Source organism: Oncorhynchus gorbuscha, linkage group LG10, assembly GCF_021184085.1.
Source record: "Oncorhynchus gorbuscha isolate QuinsamMale2020 ecotype Even-year linkage group LG10, OgorEven_v1.0, whole genome shotgun sequence".
Taxonomy (NCBI): domain Eukaryota; kingdom Metazoa; phylum Chordata; class Actinopteri; order Salmoniformes; family Salmonidae; genus Oncorhynchus; species Oncorhynchus gorbuscha.
Genome location: NC_060182.1, coordinates 50380158 through 50394393, shown reverse-complemented (window position 1 = coordinate 50394393; position 14236 = coordinate 50380158). Strand labels below are relative to the sequence as shown.

At 41.2% G+C, this 14236-nt stretch overlaps 1 protein-coding gene across 1 annotated transcript in view; it reads right to left on the bottom strand.

The window, feature by feature from the left end:
* Nucleotides 1–562: 562 nt before the first annotated feature.
* Nucleotides 563–14236, bottom strand: part of LOC124046213 (MAM domain-containing glycosylphosphatidylinositol anchor protein 2-like) — a 200197-nt gene continuing 186523 nt past the window's right edge. The window contains exons 12-17 of the mRNA XM_046366339.1: nt 10719–10739; nt 10235–10390; nt 6960–7124; nt 4806–4936; nt 4464–4563; nt 563–1780 (exon numbers count right to left, since the gene is read on the bottom strand). Coding sequence (XP_046222295.1) covers nt 1692–1780; nt 4464–4563; nt 4806–4936; nt 6960–7124; nt 10235–10390; nt 10719–10739 — 662 coding nt within the window. The 3' untranslated portion in view covers nt 563–1691. The remainder of the gene's footprint in view (nt 1781–4463; nt 4564–4805; nt 4937–6959; nt 7125–10234; nt 10391–10718; nt 10740–14236) is intronic.

Genomic DNA, 14236 nt, shown 5'->3' with positions numbered 1-14236 from the left:
TTCCTCCAATGCCATTAAAGTAAGGTATGTTACAGGAGGATGATTCGGAGGGCATTGGAATACACACTGCTCTGGTCTTTAAGCACCACATATGACTTGACCTGACTAAATTATGATTGGTCAGGAGGTGAAAGGAGAAAGAAGGCTCCAATCGAGAAGCTTAGCTAGATAATGGCTAACTAAAAAAAGAGATATGAGGATAGAAGCTCAATCACCTTTCATATAAAGGGCTTGTTATTGACTGTTTTCTCTGCTATCGCACGGCAAGCGGTACCGGACGGAGCGCCAAGTCTAGGACCAAAAGGCTCCTCAACAGCTTCTACCCCCAAGCCATAAGACTGCTGAACAATTCACAAAATCGCCCCCGGACAATTTACGTTGACCCCCCTCCCTTTGTACACTGCTGCTACTCGCTGTTTGTTTGTTACCTATGCATAGTCACTTCGCCCCCACCTACATGTACAGATTACCTCGACTAGCCTGAACCCCCGCACACTGACTCGGTACCGGTGCCCCCTGTATATAGCCTCGTTACTGTTATTCATATTGTGTTACTTTTTATTTGAGTCTACTTGGTAAATATTTTCTTCTTCTTGGACTGCACTGTTGGTTAAGGGCTTGTAAGTAAGCATTTCACGGTAAAGTCTACACTTGTTGTATTCGGCGCATGTGACAAATAAAGTTTCATTTGATTGCAATTACTATTGTTAATAAATCCTAGAGTACTTAAGGGAGGGAAAAACACAATAATCCCTCGTCAATCCCTTTTACGTAATGAAAAAATCACCTTCTGAAATTTTAGGGCAGGTGGGACACAGAGAAGCCCCTACAGTACATCGAAAGGATCTAAGTTCTCAATCTCATAGTGCTTTGACTACGAGGAGTCTAGAGGTTGATTACACATGAGGCATACAATGCACCATAGTTCAGCTACTGCATAACAGAGTAACCTAGCGAACAAGTGTATGCACATTGTAATGAAACCAATCTTAAGCAAACCTTGAAGAGAGAAAGAAAAGGGGGGAAAAAGAACAGACGAAGAAATAATTATAATGAATTGACTTACAGCTATACATATAATGCACCAAGCAGTCAAATTCTAGCCTCTGGGTAGAAAGTATGCAAATGTGTTTGTTTATGCACATTTTGATGAATCCGACCATAGGCAGCCTCCAAGTTTTAAGAGAGGTGAAAAGCCACAACCCAGAGGAATTACTAGCCTCTATCATATTCTATCATATTCATTCATAAAATAGCTTCGGGGGTTGTTGAACGAATTTTGTAAATTTCTCAACATACTGTTAACATAAAATCAAACTCTTCCACACGAATCAATTATCATCATTCTATGGCCCATTTAATGATACATGGAACCACACCATGCATCCTTGTGCTTCACAGAAATGTACCCATACTCTGCCTCGATTGCTTCAGCTGCAGAAAAAATGATGAACTGGAGTCCCTAATACAGAGACTACGGAGAGCTCTGTGCATATTTCAGAAAAATCCGGATGAACTGAGTTTTTTTGTTTCCTTCATGCTCCACCCTGGACCAGTGCTGGGCTGCTGCTCTCCTGCAGACTGAAAAGGAATGAATCTTTGGTAGTTTTTGGGGTTTGGACAGTCCAAGTCTGCAAACTCTTCCACGGGGGTTGGGCCGACGTCAGGTTGCTCCTCCTGGGAGAGAGGGGTCACCTCTGAAGGTCCACAAACACCAGGGTCAGGGTGACCAAGAACTGCCATATATGGGGCGTGGTAGGAGGAGACAGTGACCTTAGATCTGTAGGGATAAAGAAAGAAAGCTGGTGACTTAGATAATCTAGGGAGCATGATCCTTTTTCATTGAGCTAATGGGATGACGTGTGGGGAACGTGTACGATTCTATGTTTGATTTACGGAAGACTTTTCAACACTTAATTGTTTTTAGTTTTTCTGAGGAGGACCATACTCTTGCTCCCTGGAGGAGACTGGCATGTACAGTGCCATGAAAAACGATTTGCCCCCTTTCTGATTATCTCTATTGTTGCATATTTTTGACATTGAATGTTATCAGATCTTCAACGAAAACCTAATATTAGATAAAGGGAACCTGAGTTTACAAATAACAAAAAAATATATATTCTATTTATTTAAAAAAGTTATGCAACACCCAATTCCCCTGTGTGAAAAAGTAATTGCCTTCTGATCAACAACTACAAACTGGTTGTACCACCATTGCTGCAATGACAACAACCAAATGCTTCCTGTAGATGTTGATCAGTCTCTCAGATCGCTGTTGAAGGAAATTTGGCCCACTCTTCCATGCAGAAATGCTTTAACTCAGCGCCATTTTTGTGTTTTCAAACATAAACTGCTCGTTTCAAGTCCTGCCACAACATCAATTGGGATTAGGTTTGGACTTTGACTAGGCCATTCCAAAACATAAAAGGTGTTGTTTTTAAGCCATTTACATTTAGACTTAATTGTGTGTTTTGGATCATTGTATTGCTGCATGACCCAGCTGCACTTCAGATTCAGCTCACAGACGGATGGCCTGACATTCTCCTGTAGAATTATCTGATACAGAGCAGAATTCATGTTTCCTTCAATTAAGGCAAGTCGTCCAGGTCCCGAGGCATCCCCAAACCATCACACTATATGCAAAATATGAAAATGTAGAGAAAATTAGAAAGGGGCAAATACTTTTTCACAGCACTGTAGATGTGGTGTGATTTCTCCCAATGTAGTACCACAATACTTCAGAGGCAGCTCATCCACAAGTATGCTGTCTACTTACTGCTGAAATACAGTGGAAGTTGGAAGTTTACATACAATTCCTGACATTTAATCCTAGTAAAAATTCTCTGTCTTAGGTCAGTTAGGATCACCATTTTAAGAATGTGAAATGTCAGAAAAATAGCAGAGAGAATGATTTATTTCCGCTTTTATTTCTTTCATCACATTCCCAGTGGGTCAGAAGTTTATATACACTCAATTAGTATTTGGTAGCATTGCCTTTGAATTGTTTAACTTGGGCCCACAATAAGTTGGGTGAATTATGGCCCATTCCTCCTGACAGAGCTGGTGTAACTCAGTCAGGTTTGTAGGCCTCTTTGCTCGCACATGCTTTTTCAGTTCTGCCCACAAATTTTCTATGGGATTGAGGTCAAGGCTTTGTGATGGCCATTCCAACACCTCGACTTTGTTGTCCTTAAGCCATCTTGCCACAACTTTGGAAGTATGCTTGGGGTCATTGTCCATTTGGAAGACCCATTTGTGACCAAGCTTTAACTTCCTGACTGATGTCTTGAGATGTTGCTTCAATATCCACATCATTTTCCATCCTCCCCATTTTTCCTCCAAACATAATGATCATTATGGCCAAACAGTATTGTTTCATCAGACCAGAGAGGTCATTTCTCCAAAAAGTACAATATTTGTCCCCATGTGTAGTTGCAAACTGTAGTCTGGCTTTTTTATGGCGGTTTTGGAGCAGTGGCTTCTTCCTTGCTGAGTGGCATTTCAGGTAATGTCGATATAGGACTCGATTTACTGTGGATATAGATACTTTTGTCCAGGTTTCCTCTAGCATCTTCACGAGGTCTTTTGCTGTTGTTCTGGGATTGATTTGCACTTTTTGCACCAAAGTACGTTCATCTCTAGGACACAGAACACGTCTCCTTCCTGAGCAGTATGACGGCTGTGTGGTCCCATGGTGCTTATACTTGCGTACTATTGTTTGTACAGATGAACATGGTACCTACAGGCATTTGGAAATTGCTCCCAAGGATGAACCAGACTTGTGGTGGTCTACAATTATTTTCTGAGGTCTGGGTTGATTTCTTTTGATTTTTCCATGATGTCAAGAAAAGAGCCTCTGAGTTTGAAGATAGGCCTTGAAATACAGTGCCCTTGAACTTTGCGACCTTTTGCCACATTTCAGGCTTCAAACATAAATATATAAAACTGTACTTTTTTGTGAAGAATCAACAACAAGTGGGACACAAGCATGAAGTGGAACGGCATTTATTGGATATTTCAAACTTTTTTAACAAATCAAAAACTGAAAAATTGGGCGTGCAAAATTATTCAGCCCCCTTAAGTTAATAATTTGTAGCGCCACCTTTTGCTGCGATTACAGCTGTAAGTCGCTTGGGGTATGCTCTAAGGTCAACAAGACAGGCTTGCATAACATTTAAAAGCAGCTGTTCGATCATTCCCTCTAAAATGTAATTTCACTGACGATACCTGAAACATCCATAAAGAAAAATGAAAAATACAGCGGCATAGCTGTACTCTTGGAGAGCAAATGTGAGAGAGCTAACAATAGAGCTCTCTCAGTCCTTGAATTTTAGTTCCCAAGAGGAATAATACGAATGTATATGTTATTATAAGCCTTGCCTCTTCATGGTTGATTGGTTCTGGATGATGTATAGGTCCATGGTTGTCATGAATTCCCAGGTATAAACAAAAAAAGCACTTACTGTTGGGTGGAGGGTCTTTACATTCTCCTTCCTCAATGGTGACATCATCTATGGCGATATCGCCTTCTATACCCGGACCACGAATTCCTTCCAGAACCAACTACCAAAATGGGATAAGACAGACAAAAACAAAACTTGTTTACACCAACTGCTTAAATGTCTTACTGCTACTAACTCAATGGCTCATTCTGTGAAACATATACTATAGCAAAATATATAGGACAAATGTTTATATAAGACATGGCATAAGGGGGGAAGCACAGATCAAGGCAGTTTTGTACCTTAGGGCCACCATAGTTCTGCATTGGTGACCCACTGCTCCTCCCAAAGAGTTGTACCCACCTGGAAAGAGGCTATTGGGTGGATGTTGACTTTGGCTTGCTTCCATCGGTCCCCTTGGTTCCCGACCAAGTTCCACAAGGAACTGTCTGAGCCTGAGTGGCCCTTCTGCCGTAGGTACGCGTTCAACGCCCCTAGAGGAGAAAACATAATGAACTTTATGGACAACATGGCAGCTCAATCAAGCACAGCTTCAGTATTTGAAAGATTTCAAGTACAATTGGAACCCATGTCTGATATCCTCGATCATATATGTCCTCATCATGGTAGCACTTATCCTTATGTCATTAATGTATGACCTTATACTATTAACAAAACACATAAAAGCTCACTACTGCAAATATTACATGTCTCAAGGGGTCTACATATTAACCTTCCCTTATTGGGTGTGGCTTTTACTTAGTGGAATGTATGAATTTGTTAACATAATTTACTTCTCAGGGGATGATCATGAGAGTTAAATCTTGTATGTTTTTTCCCCCAGTGCAAACGAGGCGATGCCAAAGAGAGTGCTCAGAGGCCAAACTAGACGAGCCGTCAGCTACAATATGCTACATCCCTGTGAGGGGAGCCTTAAGTGGATCTCACTGGATGATCAAAAATAAACAACGACAGATCCCTGAAAATACCCACTACTTCAAATGAGAACTCAAAGTCTCTCCACCACTCACTCACTCATTCTGCAGGTTGCCTTTCTTTCTCTAACGGAAACCAATGAAAAAAGAAAGACAGGAAAGAAGGATACGCCGTCAGCCATTTTTGACTCCGGCTGCTGGTTTCTGAGGCTGAGCAAGCAGAGAAAGAGAGGGCCCATTGAGACCTGCGTGGTTTTTTCAACCACTCCACACATTTCTAGTTAACAAACTATAGTTTTGGCAAGTCGGTTAGGACACCTACTTTGTACATGACACAAGTAATGTTTCCAACAATTGTTCACAGACAGATTATTTCACTTATAATTCACTGTATCACAATTCCAGTGGGTCAGAAATTGACATACACTAAGTTGACTGTGCCTTTAAATAGCTTGGAAAATTCCAGAAAATTATGTCATGGCTTTAGAAGCTTCTGATAGGCTAATTGACATCATTTGAGTCAATTGGAGGTGTATCTGTGGATGTATTTCAAGGCCTACCTTCAAACTCAGTGCCTCTTTGCTTGACATCATGGGAAAATCAAAATAAACGTTAATCTGTACAAACAATAGTACGCAAGTATGAACACCATGGGACCACGCAGCTGCTCAGGAAGGAGACGCGTTCTGTCTCCTAGAGACGAAAAGTGCAAATCAATCCCAGAACAACAGTAAAGGACCTTGTGAAGATGCTGGATGTACAAACAGGTACAAAAGTATCTATATCCACAGTAAAATGAGTCCTATATCGACATAACCTGAAAGGCCGTTCTGCAAGGAAGAAGCCACTGCAACAAAACCGCCATAAAAAAGCCAGACTACGGTTTGTAACTGCACGTGGGGACAAAGATCATACTTTTTGGAGAAATGTTCCCTGGTCTGATGAAACAAAAATAGAACTGTTTGGCCATAATGACCATCGTTATGTTTGGAGGATAAAGGGGAGGCTTGCAAGCCGAAGAACACCATCCCAACCGTGAAGTATGGGGGTGGCAGCATCATGTTGTGGGGCTGCTTTGCTGCAGAAGGGACTGGTGCACTTCACAAAATAGATGGCATCATGAGGAAAATGATGTAGATATATTGAAGGAACATCTCAATACTTCAGTTAGGAAGTTAAAGCTTTGTCGCAAATGGGTCTTCCACATGGACAAGCATACTTCCAAAGCTGTCGCAAAATGGCTAAAGGACAACAAAGTCAATGTATTGGAGTGGCCATCAGAAATCCCTGACCTCAATCCTATAGAACATTTGTGGGCAGAAATGAAAAAAGCGTGTGCGAGCAAGGAGGCCTACAAAACTGACTGAGTTACACCAGCTCTGTCAGGAGGAATGGGGCAAAATTCACCAAACTTATTGTGGGAAGCTTGTGGAAGGCCACTCGAAATGTTTTACCCCAAGTTAAACAATTTAAAGTAAACTTCCGACTTCAACTCTATATTCCGGCTCAAGAAAAAAGAAAGAAAGAAAAAAACACCCCCGGCTGAATATAGTTGATGATCCCTTCACTAGAGGCACCTTACCTATGTGTTTCCCATACATATGGTAGTAGAAGCAAAAGCAGTAGGTGGGAGCGGCGGTCACTGTCCCATAGGGACTTTTGTGGGCGACGTTGAATGTGGGGGTCAACAGTCGAGCCTTTTCTCCCTCCAGGCGAGGTCGAGACGTCTCAATGTACATGTAGAAACCTGTATGTTGGAAAAACAACAATCAATGTCCATGTAGAAACCCGTATGATAGCAAAACAACACTGATTAAACATTACATCATACTTTTTGAGAGACCATTAGAATTGAAAACCAAACGGCAGAGGTCAACTCTCTATAATAACTGCTACAAAACTGTAGCTAAGGCACATGCCGTTAGCAGTCCATAAACTGTTGTGGTATTTGGAGAGTTTTCTGAACACTGCACTGCAATTTTCTGACAAGGGAGATGAAAAGTTGAAATTGTGTACAGTGCAATCCATAAAACTGGCTTGCTCTGTGGATACCAATCAGATAAAAAGCATTTCATCTTCTTAGAGCAAGTTATGTTGGGAATTCAAAAAGCAGATGACTTGAACTGAAAGAAAAACAAATGGACTGGGAAACTTTGAGCCTCGTGTTTCATTGTAAAGCAATGCATTATTTATGACATTATCCATCGTAAAATGCCCTAAAACACTTAAACAAATGTATCCCGAGTAGTCCCAACATTTATTTGTTTTAATTTAACGGCTGGGGCTTTTGGCATTTAACAAGTGGATGGAATTGTGGAATTGATTCTACTTTTGGGGGACTGGCTACTGCTAGCTCCCTCAGGCGGTCGTCGATGGGCAGGTAGTGACAGACACTCAAATTTTATAATGCTGCCCACGGCACTGCAGATGTCCATCACGGCTCACACACACCCTATAGAGACAGAGCACAAAGAGGAGGAGGAGATGGAGGCAGTTGAAGTGGTACTATACAACAGGGAAGCATACCCAATTCCAGAAAAGAAAGGTACAAATGGGAACCGCAAAGAAAACTAACATATCACACGCATGACAAGTCTAACAAAGCATTATAACTGCGTCATATACAGTATTTGATACACTGAGAACAAGTATTTGATACACTGCTGATTTTGCAGATTTTCCTACTTACAAAGCATGTAATATTTTTTATCATAGGTACACTTCAACTGTGAGAGTCGGAATCTAAAACAAAAATCCAGAAAATCACGTTGTATGATTTTTAAGAAATTAATTTGCATTTTATTAATATTTGGTACATTTGTATTTGCTAGCCTTCCACTAGAAGGAATAACATGAATAAAGGCTTGCTAAATGTAGCATTTTGACATCCTTCCGTCAACCCTGTCAGTGTCACTTCAAGGTAGATTTTAACCCAATCCACTCCCAAAACTTCTCCAAGTTTCACCATCATTGTAAAGCCTTAGTTATTTTGTTGCTTTGACCGTAATTTCTGAAGATCTTTTTTTATTGTGATTTTTATGTGATTAGTGATTCATTGACATCTGTCCCTGATTTTAAAGTCAACCTTGTTACGTGAACTTAACTCTCATTTTAATATGGTGAAACTATTGTTTTTTTAAATAACATCTAATCATCAAATCACAGTAAAATCAGCTGGTTCTTAGCCGTTTTCTGGTCTTTTGTGGTGGAAAACTGAGTGGGACGGGCATAGCACGAAGATAGACAGGCTAGAAATGTTTTAACAGTAAAAACATTTTTGTGAAGCTTGCATTCAATTGCTGCTCTTGTTGCACACAACAAGTTTCCATTCCCCCTGTCACAATGGACGTTATGACTGATTTAAGAAGAAATCGTCAACCCTGATATGGTCAACCTTTTTTGGCACTTAATAGGCACTTTTGCAATTTGGAATGGGAAAACTATTTTTTTTACAAAGTTGAAAGTGTTCTTTATGACAATGTTAAAATAAGATGAAATGACCAAGTTACACTTCACAAAAGGCACTGAATTGGTGGAATGACACAGGTAACATGTAGAGCAGTGGTCACCTAGCTTTTCTGAGTCAAGATCACTTTCGCAGTCAAAAGCAAGCTGAGATCTATCGCTCAGATTTTTTTACTTAGAAAATGTAACATTAACCTAATTAAAAACAGTTCTGTTGACTATATGCCTGCCAATATTGTTCTTCTCAGACCATATAATATTTTTAAACTATAGCTTTTATAACAAAATAGACCAGTTGGTGTAGCACTTGCGATGCACAGCTGGGCATAAATTGAAATGATTCCTTTTTTATTTTACTGGACTGATGGTCATGGTGCTTTCAAGACATCTCGGAACAAAAAAAAACTAGGTGAAATCATCTTCAGGTCAGAAAGTCAGGGCTAGAAAGGTACCTGGGTTTCCGACTTGGAATTCCGAGTTGTATGACCGTTCACTCGATTTAGCCACAGAGCTCTCGGTCCACCGGTTATGTGGAGTTTGTCTTTTCAGACAAATGAAATGGTAACACTTTTCCTACCTGGTACGCAGGGCTCCTGTATCAAGTGCACCTACCGCCAACAGTGCAACACCAATAAAAACACCAAGCCATCATTGGCTTTTCTACAGAAATGTTTGGTGATCGACTAGGAATGCTTTTGGTCGACCGGTTGGTGACCACTGATGTAGAGAATACTAAGTACATTTCAAACATTGTTTCAAATATGGATTCATTCAACAATGCACCTGCATAAATGTTCTGGAAATGTTTTCTACATTAATGCACTTGTATACTTGCATAGCTAAAGTGACAGACTGAGGCTGACTCCAGAGTCTGGGGAGGCTCTTTGATGTTGTCGGCATGAAACGTTGATAATGAAGGGGGCTGTGCTTTTACAGTGGATGGCTCTCCTCCGTGTCTCTCTTACTCCACAAATACCCACACACTCAGCCACGAGAACCGCCCCCCTTGCTTTACAACTGATGAGTGTCATAACCAATCAGCGCGATCACTCAAAGCAAAGCAAAAACAAATTTTAACGTGATGGGACTCAATGAGAGTTAAAAGCTTGATTGTGCCACATGGTCTGGTGTCAGCCAGTCCATTTGTATACATCGTCCCTTAGAAATGTCAAACAACAATTATAGATTTGGCGATCAAATTTCAGAAAGTACCAACGTTAGTTGCAAATGATCAGTAACGCGATTTTGCAATAACCAATTCCTGATATGTCATCCTATCATTGTCCACTACATGAGAGCAGAACAGAATGGAGAAATTAGTTTAAATTAGTTTCTTGGGTAAGAGTGTGCATGTGTGTGTGTGTGTGTGTGTGTATTTGTGTGTGTGCTAACCTTGCTTGGAGCCCGCTCGGTCACTGCTGGGCCCGGTGTTGGGCGTGTACTTGGTGTCTCTGGTGGCGGCGCTGTGTCGGGTCCAGTCAAAGTCATCCGTCTTGTCTTGGGTGAACATACACACGGCCTCATCTTCAAAGCTGCACTGGAACTCTCCTGGTGGGGAAGACACACAGAGAATACACGTAGATGCTACTGCACAGGTCAGGAAAAATAGATGTTATGCATTTTCAAACATGTTACTACAGATTACAAAAGGGGCTTAAAATGCATTATGAAGAATGTATTAATAGGTAATAATGTTGGACATTAAGGACCTGTGTATTGCGATTGATGATTAACATGAATTAACTGTGCATTACTCTTCACTTCTTTGTATTTATCTATGGCCTGTGTTAACTAAAACATTATCGTTGGCTTGGCTTGTTAAATATTTCGATCAAAATGCTAAGGTAGTCATAGCATTCATAGGAGTGATACTTACTCAAGTGAGGGTTGACTGGTGCTGAAGGGAAAAACAAAAGAGACGGAAATCATTTAGGTGTTCAAACTTCTGAAAGGAATGCCTGCGTTTAAGACTTCATTTCGACTCTCTTTAAATGTGTTATGTGGAAATATAAAAATTAATAACTACTTTGTTTGTCCCCGCAGTCTAATTTGCGGCAAAGTACAAGGGAGTAGTGAGGTGCCATCATTCCCTCTTATCATCTGGAGAGAGAGAGGGCTTATATACTGCAGAGGTCTAATGGAAGGCTCAAGTGAACTATACAGACCTGCATCTTTCTTAATTTAATTCACCACCTTCCCTATCTGCGCTCGCCAGGAACAGCGGCTGAGTCCTTCCCCAATCCCAATGAGGGATCAGAACTGCATGCCGGGCAGAGGTTTCGCAACAATGTGCCGTGGAGATAGTTGACCTGAAATTGATCCCAATTTCAACCAATCTACTGCCAGAAACGAATCTAAAGCATTCTTCAAGCACAGTAGGAGTTTTGGAGATGTATTCAGGCTGTAAACTTTCATGGTGAGCCGTCTGCACTAGAGTAAACAGAGTGTCCATTTGGTGGTGTAACAGATCAGTGTGGCCCAAGAGAAGCAGGGGTGGCAGGGTAGCCTAGCGGTTAAAGCATTGAACTAGTAACCGGTAGGTTGCAAGTTCAAACACCTGAGCTGACAAGGTACAAATCGGTCGTTCTGCCCCTGAACAGGCAGTTAACCCACTGTTCCTAAGCTGTCATTGAAAATAAGCATTTGTTCTTAACTGACTTGCCTAGTTAAATAAAGGTCAAATTTAAAAAGTACAGCCAGAGGCCCATTGAATAGACTAATGATGAATTATCAGATATTTATTTGACCTTTATTTAACTAGGTAAGTCAGTTAAGAACAAATTCTTAGTTAGCTGCCTGATATGACCAGAACGCAAAAACAATAACACATTCAAAAAACAAAAACAACAGCAGATGTTCAAGGGAAGAAGCTGCTATATTATTAAAATTACGTCTGTACAAAATAAATTGCATAGAAATGATCCCATTGTAAAGAGAACCGCCAATTGACTTATTTCATATTGAGGATTAAAATATGAAAACGCATGCGCCGGCATCAAATTATTGTCATTTGGGCAACTGTAAAATATGGAAAATCTGAATGCGATTTTCCACAAAACCACCCACCCACACCTGGTGGGTGGTTTTGTGGCAAATCGCATCAGATTTTCATTATTTGCCAATTTTTTACGTAGTTTTCCCCCTTTCAGAGCTGCAATATTGAAGCCAATTATGCATCGGGAAGTTCCACTTCCCCCACTACTAAACCACCCAGCTGTTTCCAAATTGAGTGAGGAGGACGTCGCCTTGGTGGAGAGGAGCAGATGCTGCTAGTTTGGAAACATGCTCTGCATTAGCACTGACTCTAATTGATAGGCTCTGTGCACTCGGTGCAGCAAGACAGCAATTAGGACTACAGAGGCAGGGAGGGGTGTAGGGAGGAAATAGGCTGGTAGGCGATGGTGGAAAAAGCACATTTTATCAACATCGTTAAATACAGATTCAAATTGGTGCATCTCTCTTTCGCTCGCCGTGTAGGATAGACTACATATCTGGAAGACTTAGGTAGTTGCACAAACACGTTTTTGTAAGTGTACATAAAAAAATGCATGTTTTTGTACATTCTGCTTTTCTCTTGTAGGCGTCACTTCATGAGACCATCTGAATATCCTTGTTTTCTGTATCAAACAGCTGCTGTACAATATTTACAGTGTGAACAAGAAGTAAACACAATTCTTGAGGCTAAAGTTGCTCAGAGAAAAACACATACTGTAACTCTAACACCAACGCTTGTGGTTACGAAAGATGATCCAGTGTATCACACTGAAGTGGCTGCCCAGGCATGTCCTCGGGCCTTGAATGCTGTTATCCAGAGGACACAATTGTACGCAGTGCCACTGGACATTGGAATCGAAAGGTGCAATGCTAGTATGCTACTGTACATACAGTGGGGAGAACAAGTATTTGATACACTGCCTATTTTGCAGGTTTTCCTACTTACAAAGTATGTAGAGGTCTGTAATTTTTATTATAGGTACACTTCAACTGTGAGAGACGGAATCTAAAACAAAAATCCAGAAAATCACATTGTATGATTTTTAAGTAATTTGTTTGCATTTTATTGCATGACATAAGTATTTGATACATCAGAAAAGCAGAATTTAATATTTGGTACATAAACCTTTGTTTGCAATTACAGAGATCATACGTTTCCTGTAGTTCTTGACCAGGTTTGCACACACGACAGCAGGGATTTTGGCCCACTTCTCCATACAGACCTTCTCCAGATCCTTCAGGTTTCGGGGATGTCGCCGGGCAATACAGACTTTCAGCTCCCTCCAAAGATATTCTATCGGGTTCAGGTCTGGAGACTGGCTAGACCTGGCTTTGTGTTTCGGGTCGCTGTCATGCTGGAAGACCCAGCCACGACCCATCTTCAATGGTCTTACTGAGGGAAGGAGGTTGTTGGCCAAGATCTCCCAATACATGGCCCCATCCATCAAACTCTCAATACGGTGCAGTCGTCCTGTCACCTTTGCAGAAAAGCATCCTCAAAGAATTACGGTTGGGATGGTGTTCTTGGAGTTGTACTCATCCTTCTTCTTCCTCCAAACACGGCCCAAACACCAAAAAGCTCAATTTTTGTCTCATCAGACCACATGACCTTCTCCCATTCCTCCTCTGTATCATCCAGATGGTCATTGGCAAACTTCAGACGGGCCTGGACATGCGCCGGCTTGAGCAGGGGGACCTTGCGTGCGCTGCAGGATTTTAATCCATGACGGCGTAGTGTGTTACTAATGGTTTTCTTTGAGACTGTGGTCCCAGCTCTCTTCAGGTCATTGACCAGGTCCTGCCGTGTAGTTCTGGGCTGATCCCTCACCTTCCTCATGATCATTGATGCCCCACGAGGTGAGATCTTGCAGGGAGCCCCAGACCGAGGGTGATTGACCATCATCTTGAACTTCTTCCATTTTCTAATAATTGCGCCAACAGTTGTTGCCTTCTCACCAAGCTGCTTGCCTATTGTCCTGTAGCCCATCCCATTCTTGTGCAGGTCTACAATTTTATCCCTGATGTCCTTATACAGCTCTCTGGTCTTGGCCAGAGAGGTTGGAGTCTGTTTGATTGAGTGTGTGGACAGGTGTCTTTTATACAGGTAACAAGTTCAAACAGGTGCAGTTAATACAGGTAATGAGTGGAGAACAGGAGGGTTTTTTAATGAAAAACTAACAGGTCTGTGAGAGCCGGAATTCTTACTGGTTGGTAGGTCAACAAAATTTGGGGATTTACAGAGCATCTGCCATTCAAAAATGAAAACATAGTTCCTATTTTTTTTTATATCACTGCGCCCTTGTATGACTATCTATGAAATAGGCAGAATAGATAGCAAAATGACATGACAGGGATTTAATACTTTCCAATTCAATTTTCAAGAAAATAAAAACAAAGTTG